The sequence below is a fragment of the Pinus tabuliformis genome, chromosome J, assembly GCF_031772625.1.
Source record: "Pinus tabuliformis cultivar Carrire ecotype Pingquan chromosome J, CPIR1, whole genome shotgun sequence".
Taxonomy (NCBI): Eukaryota; Viridiplantae; Streptophyta; class Pinopsida; order Pinales; family Pinaceae; genus Pinus; species Pinus tabuliformis.
In genome coordinates, this window is record NC_142295.1 from 43,267,806 (window position 1) to 43,293,076 (window position 25,271).

The following is a 25,271-nucleotide window of genomic DNA, read 5'->3' on the forward strand; positions in this document are numbered from 1 at the left end:
CATGAAATTTAAAATTGCGAATTTGGCCTCAGCGCTTTGATTTATCGTGGTCCACGTAAATCTAGTCTACACTGCGGACGTGTGACGGTAGCAGAAACGAGCTACTTTTTTCCCATCAGGTCCGGGGCCATTGAAAAATGTAAGGGACGTATGTACTCCATGGGGCCAGGGTTTAAGAGTATTTAACTTTGTAAAGGCATCACGAAAACGAAAGCTGCATTCTTCCACTTGGGTGGAAATGGTTGACTAGGGCAAGTTCGTCCGCCCGGCTCAACTGCCGGTCGTAGTACACGTGTTCAATCATACCTCTTTTAAAACTTTTTAAATCCTTCAGGGTTTCCTGAGATTAAGTCGATCGCAAATTCCCTGGAATCGGACGGACGGACATGGTCACGCTCAAAAAATTCACTGCACCCATATGCACCCATATCCGTCTGATTTTCGAATATTTGGGGAATCTGCAATCGATTTAGAGATGCCCAGATTTCTGATATAGCGCAAATTGATGCGAGCTTATGTATCCTAACAATGGCTTCCGGAAACTCTCTCCTGGACTGGTACTGCAGGCCCGAGGCGAACGGCGCCTGGACAACCCTCGCTCAAAGTACCCTTGGCGCTTACACGCCATGCGCCACTGAAACGCTCGTGGTTTCTGTATCGAATTTGGTTCTCTGGTGTTTACTTTGTTACAGGATTTATCTCATCCAGAACGTTGTCAAGGTTTTGTCCGTCAAAAGATTTTGCTTGCAATACCGCTATTATAACTATGGATTGGCTCTGCTTGCTGCTTATAACACGGCCGAGCCGCTCTATAGGGCCGTCATGGGGTTATCGGTTGTTAATCTGGCCGGACACGCGTCGCTTCCGCCCTTCGAGGTGCGTTGCTTTTGTGTTCATGAATTTATTATTGCGCTGTTGCTGAAAATTTAATATTCATTTCACTACAGTGAAGCGGCAACTCGTCCTTTTCGGGTTTATTACTGAATTCAGCAGGGATGTTTTTGTTTGTTATTTATTTAAATGAGATTAAATAATCTGTTTATTTGTGTTCACGGGTTTGGATAGATGATGATTAAACGTTTTGTTGAGATATTTTTTAATATGAAATTACTAATTCCATTTCAATTCTCCCTCCGGATGAAAATATGGTCTTATCAAATTAAAAAAAAAAAAATGAAAATATGGTCTTACAAATTTAAAAAAAAACATATAATTGGTAAAATGTTATATTATCAAAAATATATATATATGGATTTGTAAAATGTTATATTATCACCTTGATTATGCAAGAATCCAGTCTGAATCCCTCTCACACATTTTTTATACACACCATTCATTTACAACTATTCATTTAATAAAGCAAAACGTAAATTTTTTTAGTGGTTCTTACCACCGATTATTTAAGAGGAAACTAGTCCTTTCGGTTGTTATTACTGTAAATTTATTCCGGAACTCGCCCTTTTAGTTATGATTCCTGTAAATTTAAGCGAAATCTCGTCCTTTTAGTGGCTTTTGGTGCAAGTCTAACCTGAAACTTGTCCTTTCACTGGTCATTACTATAATATCTGGTCAAAAGTAATGCTGTGAAATTTGTGGCATAAAGCTTACATGTCGTTAATGGAGTTAACCAGGTGCTTACAAGAAAAGAATATTTTAACAAGAAAACGTTTTCGCTGCTCGTGGTTACCAAAAGTAACTAATTTTGATACAATATTATGTTCTGAGGATGTGTTCTAACTTAAAAGATAGGTTTTAACAATTAAGTGTGAAGTTTAATGCCCACAAATCTTATTTCTAATTTTGAACAAGATTATATATGCCTAAAAATTAGGCAATTTTGAACAAATTATATATGCCTAAAAATTACTCAACCCAAATTCTTTTTTTATATATATATAATACTCGTTAGGAGGCGGTAATTTTAGATTTGAACTTTGAATAATCCAATCAAACGAAACAAATTGATGATTTGATTCCAGAGGTATTGAGCTGATAAGTGTACTGCCGTCTAAATTATCCATTATGAACTATTGTTACATAGATTCGCACATAGGTTTCCGTTGTCCAAATTATCCATTATGAACTTTTGTTACATAGATTGATGCATAGATTTCCGCAGGTTATCACGGATTGCATCGAAGTTTTAAAGGTCTCTCTGTAAGTTGATTTTGGGAAAATCCTTTGAGACAGATTCTTCTGTGTGTGGTATAACCGTTCAAATTTTAGGTGAAAAGAAATGACAACACTTTCTTTCTTTTTGCGCTAGGGAGTGATTGAACTAGTTTCTGGAGTGATGTTAGCATTAGTGTTTTCGTATTGTCTTTTTAACTAGGGGATTGTTGGAAGATTGGGTCAGCGTATCATCAATTTGAATCCCAAAAGGATACAAAACCCTAAAAACAGGAAACTAATGGTCTGATAGACTATTTTTAGTTGGTGGACCTTAAAAAATCATTTCATTTCAGTAAAAAGAAATGTGGTAAACTCAATAAATTTTGATAATTAATATTTAACAAATTTAAATATTGATTATTTAAAAAAAAAATTATAAATTTAATAATGAAAAATTATTTTTCAATTAATTATTATTATGATCCAATTTTAAGGATAGTAATTTGATTTTACATATTTTATTTTCTCTGGTTTTGACCTTGTGACTTTTTAGAAGGAAACACATATGCTTCACTCTTAGACCCACTCAAGCTAATAATTAATGAAATTTGATAATTAATATGTTTAGCATAAAAATTGTATACAATATTATGTATTTAAATTATTATTTGTAAATTTAATTAATGAATGAAACTTTTTTAATTAAAATTATTTGAAAATTAATTTGATTAGCATAAAAGTTTATGAATGTATATATTTCAATATTTCTTATTAGTGTAGTATATATGTTTTATGTTTTTTTTAAGTATTTTTTTAATAAGTTTTATTCAAAATTCAATCAAAAATTGTTAAAATGATATATTTAAGTGTTTTGAGATTCCAAATCTATTATTTGTTTTAAAATACATTTTAATTAACAAAAATAGTTATTTTATGATGGATATGGGAGGAAATCTCAAAACCTTTTTAGCTACTAGGGTTTTTCTTTAATCGGTTGATTCATTCTAATTAACAAAAATAGTTATTTTATGATGGAGATGGGAGGAAATCTGAAAACCCTTTCAGCCACTAGGGTTTTTCTTTAACCGATTGATTAGTGATGAAGACACTTTCTTTTGCAAGAATGGTTGTTGGAAAAACAAGTTCTTCTTGGATTTCATATAGTTCCATTTTGAAATTTGGACGTGACCTCCTGGTAGTTCAAGAAGTTCCTTCCTTCAATGTTCCTTCGGAGGAGGAAGCTTTAAGTTGTGAAAAGTTTTTTTGCAACAAGATTTGGTTTGCGGGTTTAATGGATTTTGGCTATAGCTCATAAATGGATCTCTAAGAGATGGAAACCTTGTTTAACAGATGATCTGAATATTTATCCCATGGCTTAAGTTTTTTTTGTTGTTGTTTTCGACAAAATTGAAGACAAGAAGGCCATTTGCGAATTTGGGCCGTGGTTCAGGAATAGTGCCTATCTCTTCATGCATCCCTTATCTCCCACCTTTGATCTGGTAACGTCATCAATTTCCACAGCTCCAGTCTAGGTAAGGCTTCTGAACCTACCCTCGCATCTTTGGAATCCCCAATTGTTATCCTCTATTGAAAATGCTCTTGGAAAGTTTTGTTGTTGCAACCTAGATACAGGAAATTATTATAAAACTACTTATGCTTGAATTTGTGTGGAGATGGATTTCAATAAGGATTTTCCCACTAAGATCAATTTGACGGCCCCAAATTATGTTTGGGTCCAAAAGCTCAACTATGAAAATGTTTCATTCTAGTGTAGAGAATGCTATGAAATAGGGCATGTAATAAAAAATTGCCTCAAGCATCAAAGCAACGAAGGTTTAATTGGTGGGAAAAAGCTCTCAAGGAGATCAAAATACAGTATACAAAGAGAAAGAGTCTCAAGATAAGAAAGAACCATACTGTCAAAGAAAATGCATCAGAGGCAACAAAAGTCAATCAGGAAAAATTACATGCCAGTGAAGATTCTTTAGACTAAGTGGTAAAGTAGCAAACCCTCATGGAAAATGGATCCCCTCTGGAAACCACATGGAATAATGTAGAAAACATGGGTTGGACTCAAGTTAGGAAGAAAGGAAAAAGTACTTCTCTAAGAAAAACAAGAAGCTAGAGTAAATCAAAACAAAAATAATAAATAATGGAATGTAAATGTGTCTAGATATTGGGGGTTTTAGGTTGGAAAGGGACTAATTGGAATATGAAAAAGTTCTCGCCTTGTAATCCATATTTTTTTATTGATACAAATCTCTACCCATTTTGTTTAAAAAAAAATAGTTATTTCACTAAAAATGATATCAATGACATATTTAAATTTTTAAATTTGTATAGATTAATTATTTTGAGTTTTTGAAGATTAACTCAACCCACCAAGGGCTCCAGAGCGTTTGTCCCAACCTAGGCTCCAAGACCAGTAACTCAACCCAAGATATTCCTGGGCTTCCAGAGCGTTTGTTCCAACCCACAACCATAAGGAATTATGAGCACCAATCAAGTGGAAAAACCCACAAGACCATGATTATCCAGTAAAAGGAAAGACAAAGCTAAAACCATTGTCAATCTAGGCAAATCTCTATGTCATGGACAGCACATAACCAGAAAATCACATACATATACCATGCATCCATAAATCAACAAGGAAATCACACATGAAACCTGTTACCTGCAAAGAAATCTAGTTGTAGGTGTTGATCCAACTGCTCCCTTATGCTTTCCTAATTTCCTTTGTCTTCTTTCTCCAAACACAATGTATGCCAAAGTTCTCTAAGAATACTCTAAGTGTGCAAGAGTGTGAGAGAATGAGAGAATGAATAAGAGAGCCAATGACTGAAATGACAAAGGCTAGCAATTGATCCTCATAATCCTTTTTATCATTGAGGCCTACATAGTCTTCATTTTCCTTCATTTTTCCTTCAATTTCCCTCTCATGCAAATGTGTGTCTCTTCACCTTCCTTTTCTCCTATTTTTCATTTATTTCATAAATAAATGTCAATTAATGCAACTTTTCCTTTGCCAATTTCCACCAGTGATACCCATCACTATGTTTTACCCAACATTCAGCTTGGAATATGCATCCCATGACCTTGGTCTTATTTTTATTTACATAGGAAATCAACCAGTGGTTGTTATAAATCCCTCCCCCTTGGGGGAACATCGTCCTTGGTGTTCAATGACACTTATAAACCAACAAAACACATGTTTCCCATGAAGCTTTATAACATAACTCGATCCCTCAAGGCCTCATCCCGCATTAGCCACTTCTGCCTTGAGCTACGCAATCCTGACTCCTAGTGGCCACTGCATAATTTCTCTCCCTAGTGGGGACTATGCTGAAAAGTTCCTCAATCAAGCCTGAGTTGCGCTCTGTGTAGTCTCAGTGATCAATCTCTCTCCCAGTCAACTGGAACTGCGTAATGCGTAGTTATTGGGCCCTCTCTCCTAGCATGTCACTTGTCCTGGGCCCAGTTCATGGATAATAATGCATCATCTTAGGATAGGGATTTTTCAAATTGATGTCATCCCGTCATGAGTGAATTGCAAGAACAAGTACATTATCAAGTCACAGTGAGATGATGAAGAAAGAGAAGGAGGGAAACATGCTTAAAAACTCATGTGTAGCTGGGCTTACAAGCGGACCTATCAAGAGCAAGCAAAGGAACACAAGTGTTCAACCACCTCCCAAGACTGAAGACCATTGAAGACCTTGCATCATCAAGTTATGTAGAGGAGAAGAGAAAACATATCCAAGAACACATCTATCACTCACGAGCAATAACAGCTTGACATTGTTACATCATCAAGCCAATCCATTTCAATAGTGTTATGTCAAGTCATGTCATGAGTTGTCATATGCCACATCACTATTGTGGGCCATGTATATTGTCAATTAAATGTATTGTATAGTGGAATTCCAATGGATATACATGAATATGAAGAGTCATGTAAGTTGAGAAGTCATAGGAAGTTGAACAATCATGAGGGTAGTCAAAGAGTCACAAGGGGTAAGCATCACCCCTTGGTTATATATACCCCCTCATTGTATGAGCACGAGAGTTTTTCACCTTGGCTCCTCCCGCAAGGCATTAGAGAGACCAGCTAGTTCTTTGAGGAGCAAGGAGTGGATCCAATGTCCCACTACTAGGGCTAGTGATGTACAATGTAAATATGTGTCTTGGAACTTTTTCTTAATAACAAATACCTTATAAGGTCAGCGCATTCTTCATGCATGAATTATGAATGTTTGTAAGATTATTCTGTGAACGTTTGTATTTCATGTTTGATTTCACATGTACTAAGATAGTTGAACTATTTCGATTATTTTAGTTTTTATCTTATTGAGAATGTGTTGTAATTTGTGTTACTGTTGTCTCATCCTTGTGGACTATTCAGTAAGATACTAGACAGATATTTCTTTACTTATTGGTTATAACAACCATCACATCCGTCGTGGATTATTCCGATGGATGTTAGATGAACCTTCCCTTGTTTGTTGGTTGTACGATTGTCGCATCCGTTGTGGACTATTCCGTTGGATGCTAGACAAATCCTTTTGGTTCATGTGTGTCTCTTCCTAGGTGGTAATATTACCACTCACTTAGAGACTCACTTTTCTTCTCCCTTTTGCAGTAAGAGAACCTAGACACAGTTGCACTGCACACTCACCTTGTTTTTTGAAGATAGGTCATTACATCACTCTCTTATGCTCACAGCTAGAGCCAAGCCAAATCTTTAAGGATTCGGCAACCAGGCCTTTATACCAAATGGGACTCCTACACCAAATGGTGTGAGGTCTGATTGGGACTTCATATCGAGGAGATCCCCTTGGTTGATGGATTTCCAGCACCGTCAATAAGACGCAACGCATTATTCATCAAACACATGAAATTAGCTAGAGATTTAGTCAAACCAAAAGGAACTACTACAAACTCATAATGCCCATACCTGTCTCGGAATGCGATTTTGTAGATGTCTTATTCTTTGATGCATACTTCATGATATCCTGATCTCAAATCAATCTTCGAGAACATTGGTTCTCCCTTCAATTGATCAAACAAGTCATTAATCCACAGAAAAGGGTACCTATTCTTAATAGTCACCTTGTTTAACTACCTGTGATCAATGCACAACCTGCGAGGTGCACCCCAAGGCGGCAAACTTGGCCTAATATATCCCTTACCAAACATTTCCTTAAGCTGAAACTTCAATTCCATTAACTCTAGAGTACTCATCTTGTAAGGTGTCTTAGATGACGGTGTTGCTCCCAGCATCAACTTAATAGAAAATTCCACTTCCCTATGAGGCCATAACTTTGAAATCTATGTTGGAAATGCACCCTGAAAATGTTGCAAAACTGGATACCTCTTTAAGACTTCAGCATCCTCAACATCATTCCCTTTGTCACTAGAAACATGATCTGCAAACAATACACATCCTTTCCAGCTACTGTGCTTTGCTACATAGTTGTAACCATTCTCACTAATGTACTCTTCTTCTTACCCTGCAATATTTTCTTCTCTTCGTCCTCGTCCAAGCACTCAATAGCCTTATCACAACAATCTACCTTGGTCCTATGAATGTACAACCAATCCATACCCAACAACATACTGTATGATCCCAACGGAAGCACATTTAGATGTGTTGATGTAGACATACCATTCAACTCAAATGCACAAGATCTCACCTAATGATGAACTCTTTTCTAAATACAACTAGCCAATTGCACCAACTAAGACTTTGTATGCACTTCTTTATTCAAGCAACACTTATCCACCTAGTCAGAACTGATATAACTATAGTTAGATCCAGGGTCAATCAAAATAGAAATAACTTGATCACAAAGCTTACCTTCCATCTCGATAATAGATGTCTGATGATCAACCTGCATATTATCCAATGCTGCATAAATCTGAGGAATACTTTGTCCAACATCCCCAACTGTCTGTGCCTCCTTAGCATTGTAAATATGCGGTCTGCCACCCTAATGTTGTGGATAACCTCTCCTGCAGTGATCCTTGCCACAAGTCCAACACATGGTTGTGCAGAAATTTCCCTCTGTCTAGCCTGAGTTGCGTACTGCGTAGTCTTAGTGATCAATCTTGACCCTCAGTTGCTTAAACTATGCAATCGCGCAGTCACTGGGCCTTCTCCACTGACCTGTCACTCAGTCTCAGCCCAGTTCATGAATCCAAGTACTCTATCTTAGGCTAGGGGTTTCAGACTGATGTCGTCTCGTCATGAGTGAGTTGCAAACACATGTACTCTCTTACACTATGGCAAGATGATAAAGAAGGAGATGAAGAAGGAGGACATACTAGATGACACTCAAGGAGCTGAGGAGAAAATATAATCATCAGATAAGAAGACCAAGCAACTCGGGGGTATGATAGAAGATCAAGACTGCATGAAGACTTTGTCTAATTCACAACCCTTTGGAGGGTAGGTACAAAAAACAAAGCACATATATCATGAAATACACCTCAAGCCCAATGGTAACATCCCATGACCTCCACCGAATTGTATATATTGTAGTACTTGCTCCCTCATTAGACACGTCTATTTTTCTTGGATAGAAGTCTGAAATAACCGAGTTCTTGTAGAAGGTTGAAGGAGGGTTTTGTTTTGGGTTTTCCTCTGCATCAAGGCCAAGACTTTCCAAGGAGGACAACCATTGGTTTGGGTTGTTTAAGTATGGGAAAATTCATCCAGTCCGATTTTGGTAGCAACTTAGCAGGCCAAGATGGTACAGTGATTTCTGGGCTCGTTTATGAGAAAGAACACCTCTCCTCATGAGGTTGTATCCATGATCCATCTCAGGCAGAACCGCAGTTAGTACAATCTTCACATTCAAGGGAGTTGAGAGTCCTTTCATGGGTCCATATTAGTCCTAATGGCCAACAAAGATCATATGCATGCATGCTAGTGAAAGCTGTAATTGAAGGGATAACCCTTGGTTCAATTGGATAAGTGGACAGTAAGATGCCATAACCAAACCTTCATATCAAATTGACTGAATGATGGTATTATAGTTTGAGCCTCTCACATGTTTAATATATTGGATCATCATCAATCAAAGTCATTTTGACTTTAGTTATTGTACTCTCTCTCTGTTGAACATTCTATATTAATAATAAAAAGAATTAATATAGGGTTTTCCCCATCTTGGGGTTTTTCCTTGGCTTGCGCCACATCCTTTTGTACTCTTGTCTTAGCTTGTCTTTAGCGTTTATCCTTTGTGTTCTTTCTTCGATCACTATTAGTTTGATAATGTTTCATGGGATTGATAACGAAAATAAAATGGTCTAACATATGGGCTTATATGGAATTTTGAAGTGACTATCCTTAGAAAAGAACATGTTATCTAAAATTAACATGGTATTAGAGCCAGATGAGGAAAAGCCTAAAGTCATCCTTAAAGCAAGGGATTTGATTGATATAAATAAGAGATCGATGAGTTCTCATTCAGATCATCGCAAGGAGTTTTCTTCAGGAGTTTGTATCTATGGATAAATTTTGGCATTGAAGTTCTAGGAGTTCGAAGCTCTCTTTGGATCAGAGTTTAGATTGAAGTTCTATTGGCATATGTGGTCTCACTATAGCTCTCACATATTTGTTGCACTCAAGTCTTTCACATCACCGATCTCGCTCACTATATCTCGGTGCCAGGGCCTCCCACGAAATTTCTTAGAGGATGGATCTTGATGTTTCATAATGGCATATCCTTGGTGACTTCACTCATACTACATTACAATATTTCAATTACATCATTCTAAACTATAGTCTTGGTTTCACATTTCAATTTCCGCTTAACAAGGATGGCACAACTTTCACGCTCTTATCTCTGCACTAATGCATGGTAAGGTCTCTCTGTTATATATTTATAGTTAGCACATGTGTGTATAGCTTCGCTCTCGACACCTTTATGTATATTACAAAGGAAGGATGGTCTATATCTTCTGCAATATATAATATATGTTATGTGATGTATATATTAGTAACATATGTCTTAGCATAGTAGTATATATGTATATCTCAGCCTTATAGCTTATGAAAGATCTCAACACTCAGTTATGTATGTCATCACAATTCAAGTGATATGTATATTGATATGATAGCTCAGTTACTCTCTATGGCTAATCATATCTTGATACACAAATTCACAATCTGTACAAATCAAGGAAGTCTTGGCATACAAATTGTTCTAGCATATCTCCTATACAAAATCTGTAGGATTTTGGTATGACTCTCGTATAGAGACTCTTGCTCTCGCTACAATAAGTCTCTCGCTCTTGATACAGGAAGACTTCTCTGACTCTCGCTATAAATCTTCATTGTTCTCTGACCACATTTTCAAGGGACCTTGCCATTGCTCTCGCATTATATTCTCTCGTTTACAGTCTCGCATCTCTTGTATACTGCATTGTACATTGTTCATCTACTCATCTGCGATCATGCTGACATAGAGCCATTGTTCCTCTGCGGCCTAGTAGGCTTCATAGTACATATATGTCTCGCTCCCTATTATATATGTGTGTGTGTCTTTGGCTCGCTCTTTACACAGTACGTATGGCTCACGATGTATAATACTTTATTCCTCTGCATTATGTATAACATTAATACATAGGTCGAATGACGTGTTCCTCTACAACATAATCAGTTTAAATGATATGAATGGCATCGATCTGCATTGGTTCTCTATGATATCTATTGGCACTAATGCATAGTTAATATGGCATCGAAACTCCATATATATGTAAACTATCAACTTATGTGACTTGATACATCAATGACCTTGAAAATAAATCATAATGAAGATTGTAATCTTACAGAGACCAACATAAATGAACTTGCTAAATTTGAGGTTGATCCATAAGGCACTGCTGAGCGTTTTTAATTTTGTGACAAGACACCATCGTTGAGAATTCATTGTTTTAAATTCAATTCTGGGGCAAGTAGTTGGTGTAGTTATGTTGCGCACTCAGGTGCCACAGACTACCTTAAGGAGTTAAAAAACTCGATGATCCTTGCAGCCATAATTCTCACTGGCACTACCCATAAGATGTCTATGAAGAGGTGAAAATATTATGGAGTAAAGGAGAAAACCTCTATGGTGATCCTAAAATCATACTTGCCAAAGATCCTCTGAATTCAATTCTAAGGAATTTCAAGACTTTTGCAGTGTCTTCAATCTCAATAATAAATCTAGTAGCATCCATCGACCTTCGTTCTCTGAAGCATTGATTTGTCTCATTAGTCAATATACTCAGTAAAGGTTACTATAGTATAATTTCCTTAGCTTATCATTAATATCATAATCAAGGAAGAGTTTGGTCAAACAAGAGGTATAACAGATGCATGGGAAGATTGTTCTGATAGTCAATACTATAGTTGCCATCCACTGTCAATACCATTAACATTTCAAAATCAAAACAAATCTTCTACACTGAGGGTTTCAGTTGAAGCAGGGTTTCAGTATCATAACCCTGCAAAAAGTTTGTACAATAGTAAGAAGATCTTCATCAAGTCTGAGCTTTATCTAGCAACAGGGTTGCTCCATTGTTTCAGTAGTATGGTGAAAGGATGAATTGTTTCAAGTATGGTAATAAGGGTAGTATCAACACCTTAAGGACAGATGACATCTTTGTATCATCAGCTTAAATTGCATTGTTTGCTTGCCACTATATTCTGCTACAACACTGAATTTTATTTAAAGTTTACAATTTGTCGCATAAAAGTAACTTAGCATAACTTGATAGGCATTGTTCAGGTTCTCTTTGGTCCATCTTGAATATGATAGGTGATGTTTGGAACAAGGGTCAGACACCTTGGCATAATCAGAATTGAAGTAGTTAGTTAAAAAGGGACATAGCAGATCTTTCCAAGGCAAAACTCAGAGCAAGTCTCCTGGAGGTAATATCTATACAACATCTTAAAGATGAGAAAAGGCTAGATAATCAACTGAAGTATGAATTCAGGGGGAGCCATAGATTCCTGATAGAATTAATGTTCTTGACACGTGGTCCATAGGAATATCTCTAGGAAAAGTAGCAAAATACTAGACAATCTTGATGACTATGCTTCGAGCAAAGATCATCTTCCTAATATTTAGAGGGTACCATAATCAAAGATACTCCTCTCAAGAGGGAGTTGAGACAAAAATGAAAGATAGGTCTAGTTTTATTGATAAACACCTAATCTGACTCACACATTACACCAATGTATCTAAAACATTGTATGGTTAAGCCTCTCAACTTTTAGGAATTTAAATATTGGCTTGGCTGGCAGTATGACAAAAGGAAAGTGCACATCCAAATGCTACACTTCTTGGGATCCTTCTTTGTTTCGTAAACTGGAGTCTGGAAGCTTCATTGAGGTTGGACGTTCTTGGAAACAAGTTTAACTTATGAAGGCAGAAACTTCATCCATGAGCCATTTGGATATATTATATTGGGGAGCCTCCAAGTTGTATCACTAATTGGTGAAATAAGCATGTTTTTGACATCCTTTCATAACTTCTTAAAAAAGGGCTAACAACATGATAAATGGTAAAGCACATCTAAGTATTCTATCTCTTAAGGTCCACCTTTATGTCTGCAAAATAGATGGATCTCATGATGAGAAGGCTGCCATATGGGCACTTTGTACTTTGGAAAGACGAGCTTCGGCTTGTGATCTCCTTAGGTAAGAGGGTAAGATCAGTTCTTCATCTAAAAGTAGCGTATTACTAAGTGCTGCCAAAACCTTTGTTGTAAATCAATGCATTTTCTATATATATATATATATATGCTGTTAAATGAAGTTGTGAGGCTACCATTAATCTAGTCTTGACTTTCAAAAACAGCTCAGCATTATTCCTTAGATGAAAGGATCTATGGTTAGGATTGAACATTGAGCTCTAGGAGCTCCTAGGGGCTTGGGGTGCTTATTGAGCTATGAGAAACCATAGGGCGATGTTGAAGAAAGTGTAACTAGGTTCGGTCTTCATGACATTATAATTATGATTTTTGTAAAATGAATTTATTATTCCTTGCTACATGTGTTTCATGAGCAAGAGGTTTATTTACTAGTAGCTCCCATCTATGTTACCAGAAACGGGACGAGGGGCAACGTTTCTCCCAAAAACCGCTCTAGAAACAAGACGACACAAGAAACACCGTCCTATACGCCGTTCTCGTTCTCGTGGGCCAGAAACTGGTTTCTTGCGAAACTGGTAGTGAAACGAGTGGTTTCTTACAGCGTACTGTGCAAATCGTTTCTCCTTCATTCTTGATTTCCTTTCCCAATTAGAGTTAAATCCTATAGCGTACACTGCAAATTGTTTCTCTTTCATTTTCGATTTCTTTTCCCAAGTGGAGTTAAATCTCCAATTGCCTTTTCAAGCACTACCACTGCACATGATAAAAAAATTTCTCTGTTGAAAAAATTGTGCATGCAAAATAAACTAATGTTTGTGATAGCTCTCAAGGTTAATCAAGGATTTAGGCTGCAGAGGAGATCAAATTATCATTCCCCAGACGTAGCAAAAGAACAAATCAAAACCGAGCCGAGCAGATTCACAACCCCAACAAGTTAGGTTCAGTGCCATCGTTTTCTTGTGAAGATATATCTCAGGTGCATCCTTCAACCAATTTGTGCAGTCATATTTTATCTTTCCGTCATTCGATCCTTGAGCTCTGACGTTGACATTTTGTTTATGCTAGTTTATCTTTCCGTCATTCGATCCTTGAGCTCTGACGTTGACATTTTGTTTATGCTAGTTTTCATTTTGTAGCTTGAAAGTTCACATATCTTAATGTTTTTTTGCATAATAAATTTTGTCTTTATTCATCATCTAAAAATTTCCAGTGGATTGTTTTAATATGCCTTTCACCTCTATATTTCTAAATATAATGTTATGGAAATCGTCAAGTAAAGGAAATGAAATTTTGGAATTGTTGTTTTTCATATTTCTTTGTCCAGCACTATGACCATTACGAGTTTCTGCTTCTTTTGAAGATCAAGTTTAAATTTTATAGGACAAGAATCATATGATACCAAAATATATTATGGAACAAGAAAATTAAATTTTAGGCTTTATCTTATCAATTGGGATTTAAGAGTGGTGATATATCAAAACCCCAATGATTGTAGGGTCTTAAGGTCCAATTGTAGTAGTGCATAATCATACAAGATAATAATCGTGAAGCGGTGTGCAAAAGGAAGCCAAACAAAGTCCCCTTCTTTGATCTAATAAAACACACTAACATTTTGAAGGCCTAAGGGATTTAATGCAATATTTCCCTCTCTTGCATGACCTTTACATACTTGTGGTTGAATCTCTGGGCATACAAGGCCTTGGAAAATATGAGAGCTCTTTGAAAAAGATGAAATGATTTTTTGAAAATGGAAAAACATAAAATATAGAAAATTGGTCAAATATTTTACCCTAGGCATACCTTCCAACCTCATATATAATAAAATTTTAAAGGGCTAGGATTTGTGAGATTGATTCTATGAATGTTTATAGAAATGTTTAGATAAATTTTTGGATCTACAAAATTATATATATTTTAAAGTAAATTACTATTTATAAATGTTTCTTTACAATTTTACTACTGAAAACATTGAATGTTTATGATTAATTCTTTGTTTTATATTATTTACCTTTAACCTTTTATTTTCTCTCTCTTCGTTTCTTATATTGGAAACCTCTAATCTTCGTTTTTCATACCGTTCTCGTTTCCCGTTTCGCGTTTCTGGTAACATAGGCTCCCATTGAGAGCCTTAGGATGTCAAAGAGTCAATGTCATGCTCTTCTTAAGCCTATACAAGTCTACAGAAAAGTATAAACGCCCTCCAAAGACGAGCACAATCCTCTTGAAGAAAGCAGTAAACAAAGCGATGGAAAGAGCAGTTATGTCGGCCTCAAAATGCATATTGAAGAACAGTCATGTTGGATTAATTAAGGTGACATATCTACAGGACAAACCACTAGATATACCCAATATCATTTGCGCAAAAGTGAGATAATAAAAACTTGGATTTCTCTGTGATACTCTATGGGTACAGTTACAGGATCTCAGACTATTCAATGATAATTACAGTGAGTAAGACCTCACAATCTAAGAAGGTATCAATTCTTCGGATGGATAACATAAAGAGGATCTCAATGACTCCATCATAACTCAGTCTTGGTATAATTGTGAAGCATATATCTCATAGTCACACGCTCTGACATGGCATACAGTCTCGGCATTATTTCTGAGTAAACGCATAACTGTGATCACTGATATAATCTCTCTCTCGGCACAATTATAGTCTTGGATTAACTATGATAAAATGGGTCACAACGTATTCATTATGATATGGTTACTCCATTGTGATACTCCGTCTCGACGCAATAAACAGTACTAGCATACCTATGATGACGAAGATCTCAATACATGGAGGAAACATAGTCATAGACTCAGCATACATATAATAAGGTTACACTCTGTGTCAGCAAGCGTTCTGGATGATGGTGATCATGATCTCAGTCATGATCCTCAAGGTCATAATCTTAATAAAGATCTTGATAGAGAAGAAGTAATGGCCTTGGTGTTGCAGCAGTAATGACAATCTCAGTGATGCAGTAAAGATGGCTTCAGTGTTGCAACAGTAATGATGATCTCAACAGCAAGAAGAGGATTGGTGTCTTGGTCTTGGAGTGGCCTAGCAGGTCAAGGGTTGTGGTCTTGATATTCGTCAATTGAATCTCTATAAGAAGAATTTTATGCAAATTTTCCTCTTCAAGAGGGAGAGGTTTTGGCCCTGGCAGAAAGCCAACATCGTGTGTTCTTGTCTCTTTGTTTTGGTAGCTATTTGATGAACTAATAAGACACACTCTAATAATAACAAGTGAACATTATGCTAAGAAGAAAAATTAAAAACACCTCACAAATAGTTATCAAGCTAAGAAGAAACACATTAACTCTAACTACCCTAGATTCTTCAACATGGTTTTAGAGCTAAGGTGTTAAAGTCAAGGAAAGGGTAGAAAAAAGAGACAATTAAGGATCAGCTTCAAGAAAGGCATCAAAATAAGTTGAAGGAATTGAAAGATCAGTCTTCAACAAGCAGTAAACAACAACAAGACAATTCAAGATCAAGTAATCTCAGTTAAAGTGAAGTCCCAATGTTAGTGCTCAGAATTCAGATCACAATCAAAAGAAGGAAAACACAGTACCCCTCACAATTTCATCGCCAGACCCAAATTGGGTGCCAATACAATCTATGTCATACCACAGTGATCTCAATGACTTAAGTCTAAAGTAGTTTTGATGCTTGGTATTGAACAATGCTCGAAGGCCTCAAAGATCTTTGCTCATGCTAGTCAACTCAAGCAAGGTTCTACTCCAAGCAAGGAGCACTACAACAAGGTTACAAGGATATATAATCACATCATACATTACAACAATATCACTACAGCAGGAGAACACAATGCCACATCTCAGATGGGCATCATGACAGTACTCTCAAATTCTTGATTTCGATTTCATACCCTCACAAGGAATCAAGTAATCTCAACATATTATAAAAGTAGTAGTGCTTGGTGCTGAACAAGGCAAGGAAGTCTCAAGAAAAGTCTTGGAACTCAATTGTACCAGGCAACTCAAGCAAGAATCTCATTGAAGGAGATCATTCAAGAAAGCATCAAGGTGAAGATTTCATCTTCACATGACAAATAGGCATCTTTTCATTATATATTCAAGTTTGGTTAAATGACTTCATGATTGCAAGGACATCTATGAATTGGATGGGTTATCAAGATTCCTTGCATGAAGAAGGAGGATAGACATAATCCTCTAAGTAGCTGAAGTCATCAAAAGGTCTCCTCTGAACTTATGAAAAGGGATATTTATGAAAGATCCCCTCACATAGCAATATTGGAGACATCAAAGTGATGTAGATGATAAACTCATTCTCTTAAGGTGCAATAAAGAAGGTCACATGATATCTGATCTACATGAAAGTAAAAGATGGAGAAACACAAGTTGATGGAAAAAGTATTGAAGGATAAAAGAACTCAACCATGGGCAGAAAGGAAAGGCAAGGTCATCCTCAAGCATGACATAATAAGTATAGCTAAGACTTAATGCTATGGAAAGACTTTGGAAGCTCATATCACTATATAGATGGAGAAGGTTGAACAAAAGGGCCAATAAAAGAGGGAGTAACAAATCTCTCCTATGAGTAAGATGATATCCCTCACAAAAGGGTCCTATCATAATATTTTGTTATAAGATATGACAATGATGATAATATGCATCATGGCATCATGGAAGCATTAGAAACAAGGGCTTGTGACATCACCATGGGAATCATGCAGGACAAAATATATGACAAACAAAACATGAAGGATATATGATCCAGGTGGATGTTGGTGGCCACCCATGTATCCCATCTGGACCCCCACAACTGTCCCTTTCAGTTTTTCAATTTCCTTAATTATAGCGCAGTTTACTATTCTTAGCAGTTTTTCAGGTCCTAAACTTCCGGAGCCGTTTTGAGGCCCTAAACGACGTTTTTTGGGAAATCTACTGCCAAGTGATTTTTTTGTCAAAAAATCATCTTTTCCGTCATAGTCCTCGGAGAGATCTTTCCAACGGGCTATCATGCGCGTCAAACGGAGATAATACGACCAATTTGCGACCCCGGGAAGTTGAGGTACCAACTTACCCAAAAACGGGGCCCACAATTTGGCGTTTCATCTTCTAGGGTTAGGTTTTGGAATGTGAAGGGTTTTCCATTGTTTCTCAACAATAAATAGGCCTTCGAGCCTAATTGTAACACAGTTTAGAACAGTTCAGAGGCATGTAGCCACACATCTCTTCTCAGAGATAAGCTACAATCGCCCTGGCTAGTTTATTTCCATTTCTGGTTGTAAGCATATTTCAGTATTTTCCATTAACGAAATGAAGTATTATTTCCGCTGGATCTTTGTGTATATGGTTATCTCTGTAATTTTTTTGCGTTCCTGTTTAAATCCGGATCAATATAGCTCTTGAAAAACTCAATGGACATTGAAGGAAAGAGTCATCTAGGACAAGGCTCATCATACATCAAGTCAAAAAGGAAACATCTGCCAGTTGGGGATATACAAGATCCTCAAAATTCTCTGATGGAATCCTCATCATAGGATTCACTAATCTAGAGAGGAAGCAAGTGTTTCAACAAGAACTCCAACTTATGGAATCCATGAGACAATGGTATGATGACATGAAGCAGATCAAGGGATTGAAGATCTCTTTAATCAAGGAAGCTGCTGGAAGAAGCCTCGATGACCAGAAGATAAAAATAAGGTATGTATGCTTGTGTTTAATATTATAATGACATGTCATATGGTTGCAGGTAACATGGATCATTACTTCTATCTTGAGAAGCATGATGAAGTGAAAAAAGGATCTCCTCCTCTGAAAGGATGCAAGAAGACATAAGACACACTAGATGAAATCAACATAATATGTCCTCATATGAAGTATGAGGTGGTTGATCACAACTAAGAAACTCTGATTAAAAGCACCTGGGAATGGAATGAGTAAGGAAGGAAGAGATCGTGAGACATGCAACCCTCATGAAAGCAATCAACATCCAAAAGATTAAGAAGACTTGACTAGAAAATCTCCTGGAAAGATATGAAGACTCTAATGGAAAAAGACCCTTGACAATGGATATATTTGGGAGATGTGTCAACATGAATGCAGGATGTTGATACCTACAGAAAGATGTCATGTTGAAGAGCCACCTAGTAAGGTACGATTTGATGATATATTTTGATTTCTTGAATAATATCTGGATAAGTTCATGCAGGGCTACTTACAAGTACAACTAGCATTCATGTGATGAATGGAAGAAGCATGATGAGAAAGAAGTAGTCATATGATGAAGGCTCCAGATAAGAAGAAGGCCACTTTCCATGAAGAAAGGAATGACATGACGAACTAAGAGGAAAGTGATCGTTAAACACATACATGGCAGAGGCAATATGAAAGATAAACATTAGATTACTTTTCTTATTCACAATGATACATATTCATAATACAGAGGAATGATCCTTGGTTTCATATTCCAAGTGGTCCCTTGGACTCTCTTTGGTTGTTCAACTTCCACACTAACCCTTAGAGGATTAGGTGTCCAACATTCCCCCACTTAATCCAAAGGGTTATGTATGAGTCCAAGAAGAGAGCTATAATACAAAACGTGCAAAAATGCATGGCAACACTAGGTTGAATGTGCTCTCTGAAATGTTGGTATAAAGGGAGGTGGTTTAAGGATGACCACCAACACTGGAACACTTAGTGTAGTTCCCGGAACTCTTCCAGGTTTGGCAAGAAGCTGAGGTCTTCTGCTAGAGGAAGTGCTCCTGATGTTTTGAAGAGGGAAACCTTCAACCTTAAAAGGGAGGTCTCAACCTGTGATGGTTTAAGGATGACCAACAACTCCGGAATGCTTAATACAATTCCTGGAACTCTTTCAAAACTAGAAAGAAGTTGAAGTCTTCTGCTAGAGGAAGTGTCCCCAATTCTTTGAAGAGGCATCACCAACTGAAGGCATGCTCAAGGGCATCTTTGTCTCTGGCTACAACTCTGAATATGGTATGGCAAGTTGTGGCTAAGGCCCGCTTGATGTGGATTTGAAGCTTGTAGATGACCATCACTTCCCCCTTGTCAGATACAAGGTGAGATGATGGAAAAAACTAAACTACAAGATTGTTCAATACTCTAGAACAAGTTTTGACATATGACTGAAATATATTCTTGACTGTTGAAACCCATTGCCAAGAAGCGATCCATCCAAAATGAATCTTTGTTCTTGCAGGAGACTTTTTTTTGAAGCATTTGTTTGAAGAATCACTGGTTTTATGACAGTGCTTACATGGATGAAGATCAAAACAGTGACCTTTCATATGGCCAACTCTGTCACAATGTTGGAATTTAACAAGTTTTGACTGCGAATTTGAAGGAGCAGAATCTGGAACAGGTGAAGGTGATCAAGTATGGTGGTATTTGAGAACCAGGTATGGAGGCCGAATGCGAGGACTACATATGGAAGTGGTAACACAGTCAATGGAGGCCAAGCATTGTAGAATGGGAGAAACTGTTCATCGGAGCCATGATGGGTGGTATGGTGATTTAAAGCCATGATGCCAAAACATGAGATTTTCCAAACAAAGTTAGGCCAACAATGTGTAATTTGCGTTTGTAGGAGGAACGATATTACCTTATTTTGAGAATTCGAAAGTCAATCCTGAGCACACCAACGTCCAATCCTCCACAACTTTCAACCTATTCCACGCTCACGGCAACAACGTTGGATAGATAATAATGGCAGAAGAAATGGCATTCAATGCACATGACGAGAAGCATTTTGTGAAGAGTTAACTGGGCAGGCTATTTTTCTATTTCAAGACTGCAAACAATGCAAAGACTAAGTGTTACAATGCAGAGGATGAATTTAGCATATTTGATAACTAGCAAAGAATGGAGCAATGGAGAAATGTTAGAGGCCCTTTTTTTTGCATGGGAGAATATACAGAGCGCTTGTCAGAAAAATTAAGAGAAACGGGTCCAACGATTTGTGGGCAGAGATTGAAGCTAGAATTTAGCCGAGAAAACATTCATGAAATGCAGAACTGACCTACACAGAAAGGTCGTAAAACAAGTGGCTCAAATATGAGCAAAGCAGCATATCACCCGCTCTGATACCATGTTAAACACATACATGGCGGAGGCAATATGAAAGATAAACATTAGATTAGTTTTCTTATTCACAATGATATATATTTATAATACATAGGAATGACCCTTGGTTTCATATTCCAAGTGGTCCCTTAGAATCCCTTCGGTTGTTCAGCTTCCACACCAACCCTTAGAGGATTAGGTGTCCAACAATGATCAATGGTTGTTGCCCTACAAGGAATAAGCTCAACTAATTTTCATGACATCAATGAGAGAAGTTGATCAATCAGATGAAGGACCCATGAAGAAGAAGTTGTTGATGTATAGAATAGTCCATAGCTAAGAGGGAGCTCTGATAGGTCCCTAATCAAGAGGGAGATTGGATTAGATCACCCCTAATTAAAAAGGAGTGACAGTTGTGTTTTTCTATTTCATGTGTCATGCATTAGACCAGGTCTAACAATTGTAATTCTAGGTGAAGGCCATGAAGAGAAATGTAAACACATGATATTCTCCCTAGTTGAGATGGAGAGATAGACACAACATTCTTGTCTTTACTTTGGAATAAATAATGGAGGATTAGGTAATCATCTAGCATCTGATGCTCTTTGAGGACGTGTAGGGCATCCAAGATAAGATTAGGAAAGAGGACTATCATTCTTTGAGGGATGGGAACCCAAGATAAGAATAGTCCTATAAGGTCATACTGAGTGAACACCCGGGTGGGTATGTACCTTGAGAGACAATGATGAAGGTGTCTATAGTCATTGATCTCGCCAACATTGTGCTCTGATCTGATGAGAGATAGAGTTGTCAGTCAAGGCCTTGTTGTGGAAACAATGTTGGTTACTATGATGTTATACAGATGGGTTACCAGTCTAATTCTTCTTATGAGAAATTATTCAGATTGAGAATGACCAAGTACCATCATGAATACCTCCCTAGTTAAGAGGGATTGTTGAAGAAAGTGTAACTAGGTTCGATCTTCATGACATTGTAATTATGATTTTTGTAAAATGAATTTATTATTCCTTGCTACATGGTTTCATGAGCAAGAGGTTTATTTACTAGTATCTCCCATTGAGAGCCTTAGGATGTCAAAGAATCAATGTCACGCTCTTCTTGAGCCTATACAAATCTATAGGAAAGTCTAAACGCCCTCCGAAGACAAGCACAATCCTCTTGAAAAAAGAAGCAAACAAAATGATGGAAAGAGCAGTTATGTTGGCCTCAAAATGTATATTGAAGAACAGTCATGTCGACTCAATTAAGGTGACATATCTATTCATGAATACAAGTCAACTTACATACATGATAGACCACTATATATACCCAATAGAGTCTGCGCAAAAGTGAGATAAGAAAAACTCAGATTTCTCTGTGATACTTCGTGGATACAGTTACAGGATCTCAGACTATTCAATGATAATTACAGTGAGTAAGAACTCGCAATCTAAGAAGGTATCAGTTCTTCGAATGGATAACATAACGAGGATCTCAATGACTCTGTCATAAGTCAGTCTCGATATCATTGTGAAGCATATATCTCGGCATTATTTTTGAGTGAACGCATAACCATGATCACTGATATAATCTCTCTCTCGGCACAATTACAGTCTTGGCTTAACTATGATAAAATGGGTCACAACGTATTCGTTATGATATGGTTACTCAATTGCGATACTTTGTCTCGGCATAATAAACAATACCAGCATACCTATGATGACGAAGATCTCAATACATGGAGGAAACATAGTCATATACTCGGCATACATATAATAAGGTTACACTCTGTGTCAGCAAACGTTCTGGATGATGGTGATCATGATCTCATTCATGATCCTCGTGGTCATAATCTTAATAAAGATCTCGATAGAGAAGAAGTAATGGCCTTGGTGTTGCAGCAGTAATGACAATCTTAGTGATGCAATAAAGATGGCTTCAGTATTGCAACAATAATTATGATCTCAACAGAAATAATATGATTGGTATCTTGGTCTTGGAGTGGCCTAGGAGTTCAAGGGTTGTGGTCTTGATATTCGTCAATTGGAATCTCGATAAGAAGAATTTTGTGCAGGTTTTCCTCTCCAAGAGGGAGATGTTTTGGCCATGGCAGAAAGCCAACATTATGTGTTCTTGTCTCTTTGTTTTGGTAGTTATTTGATGAACTAAGAAGACACATTCTAATAATAAAAAGTGAAGACTATGCTATGAAGAAAAATTAAAAACACCTCACAAATAGTTATCAAGCTAAGAAGAATCACATTAACTCTAACTGCCCTAGATTCTTCAACAAGCCAGTGGTTCACATTCCTTTATTGGTGCATTGTGTACAGGGTGAGTAGTTCACCTTCCCCTGTGATACCTCATGGTATTTGACATGTGTGCAAGGTGAGTGGTTCACCTTCCCCTACAATTGAGGACACATGTGTGTAGGGTGAGTGGTTCACTTTCCCCTACTGTTGATGACACATGCATAGGATGAGTGGTTCACCTTCTCTTGCGGATACCCCAGTGAAATATGCATTCAACCATCTGCTTGTGGACATGTCAGTGGGATGTGGTTCATGCTTTCCCCACCTGTAGGATGCTCATTTCGTACGATCTGGTGGTTGACATGTAGGTGGGATGTGGTTCACCCTTTCCCCACATGTAGGATCTGATCTGAACTTAAACAGGAACGCAACAACCTACAGGTATAATCATAAACACAAAGATGTAGTGGAAAAACACTTCATTTCATTAACAGAAAAAATATTGAACTATGCTTACAAACATAATGGAAATAAGATAGCTCGAGCGATGGTAGCTTATCTCTGAGAAGATATGTGGCGGCTAGATGCCTCTGAATTGTGTTACAATGAGGCTCAAGGGCCTATTTATTATTGGAAAACATGAGAAAACACTAACCCCAGGAGATGTAACACCAAGAGTTTGTGGGCCCCGTTGGGGTTAGTTGGGTAGCCAACTTCCCGGGGTCGTAACTTGGTCATATTATCTCTGTTTGGTGCATACAATACCTTGTTAGAAAGGTCTCCCTAAGTACTACAGGTTTCACCGTAGGCCCATTCCTATGGTTATCTACATGCCGTGGAACCCAAAAAAACGTTGTTTAGGGGGTCAAAACTGCTTCGGAAGTTCAAGACCCGAAAAACTGCTAAAAATAGTAAATGCTGAAATGAACAAGGAAACATATGAAACTGACTAGGGGGTCTAGGTGGAATAGGCGGGTGGCCACCAATATCCACCTGGATCATTCCTCCTCCCTTAGGAAGCAATGGTCCCCATTGCGTGCAGAGCCTCCATGAGGTGAGGAAATTTTTGTTGAACCTGGTCCCCATTGAACCACTTGCCCTGGTGAAGAAGTTGGCCTGCTTTGGCAACTCGATATAGTTGTATCCTCTGTTGGCGAGTGTTCTTGATTTGTGTGTCCATGATCTGATCAATTGTGGCTTGCTCCATGCGGTCCGGGTTGAGCTTTGTTGGTGTGAGTTGTTCTGCAATGTCATATGTGTCCAACAATGGTGGAAAGTATGGTAGGAGGCGATCTACATTGAACATTAGGTGCATACCAAGGAATGGTGGAATGATGAGTTCGAAGGCATTATCATCGATGGCCTTGGTGATGTTTTATGGCTCATATCGGAGTGGGTGAAGCTTGTGGTGGGGTCCAACAAGGCGGTCCTTTTGCAAATGTAGCCAAACTTTGTCGCCCACCTGGAACTTGTGCGACACTCGATGTTGATCATGACGCTACCTACACTTAGTATTGGCTCTGTCCAATATATCATAGACATGCGGATGTGTTGAATGCGCTCAATGAAGTTGTTAGCCCTTTCAGCTTCAGACTGAATGTGAGTCAGATATACCTGAGTGGTTGCAAATGGTATGGCCACATCAATGTGGCATAATGGCTTAAATCCCAACCCTACCTGAAAGGGGTTATGGCCTATCGAGCTGTGGAGATCTCTGTTGTAGATGTGTTGGACATAGGGGAGACTTTCATCCCACGTGCATGGATGCTTTAAGTTGTACATGCACAGGGTGTGTACAATCATCTTGTTGACAACCTCTATTTGGCCATCAATTTGGGGATGGAAAGTCATGAACTTAGCAAGTTTTGTATCCAGCATCGACCAGAGACTTGACCAAAATGCACTCAGGAATCTGTTGTCCCGATCTGAGACAATGGACTGTTGGATCCCAAAGTGTACCCATGCTCGCTCAAAGAAGAGCTTAGCAGTGGCCTCTGCTGTGATACTCTTCTTGCAGGCCACCATGATGGCCATCTTAGAGAATATATTAACGACCACAAAAATGCAATCGTTTCTGTGCTTAGTAGAAGGAAGGCCCGACATGTAATCCATGGAGACAGATTCCCAGGGCCAACTAGGAATAGGTAGAGGAGTATACATGCCTTGCTTCTTGATGGTTGGTTTGGCAATGGCGCAAGC

At 37.8% G+C, this 25,271-nt stretch overlaps 1 protein-coding gene across 1 annotated transcript in view; it reads left to right on the forward strand.

Annotated features, from left to right (window-relative positions):
• Positions 1 to 338: 338 nt before the first annotated feature.
• The window catches only part of LOC149225392 (ABC transporter C family member 2-like), a 620,963-nt gene continuing 596,030 nt past the window's right edge, over positions 339 to 25,271 (forward strand). Inside the window, exon 1 of the mRNA XM_089377080.1 lies at positions 339 to 876. Within this exon, the coding sequence (XP_089233206.1) occupies positions 529 to 876 (348 nt within the window). The 5' untranslated portion in view covers positions 339 to 528. The remainder of the gene's footprint in view (positions 877 to 25,271) is intronic.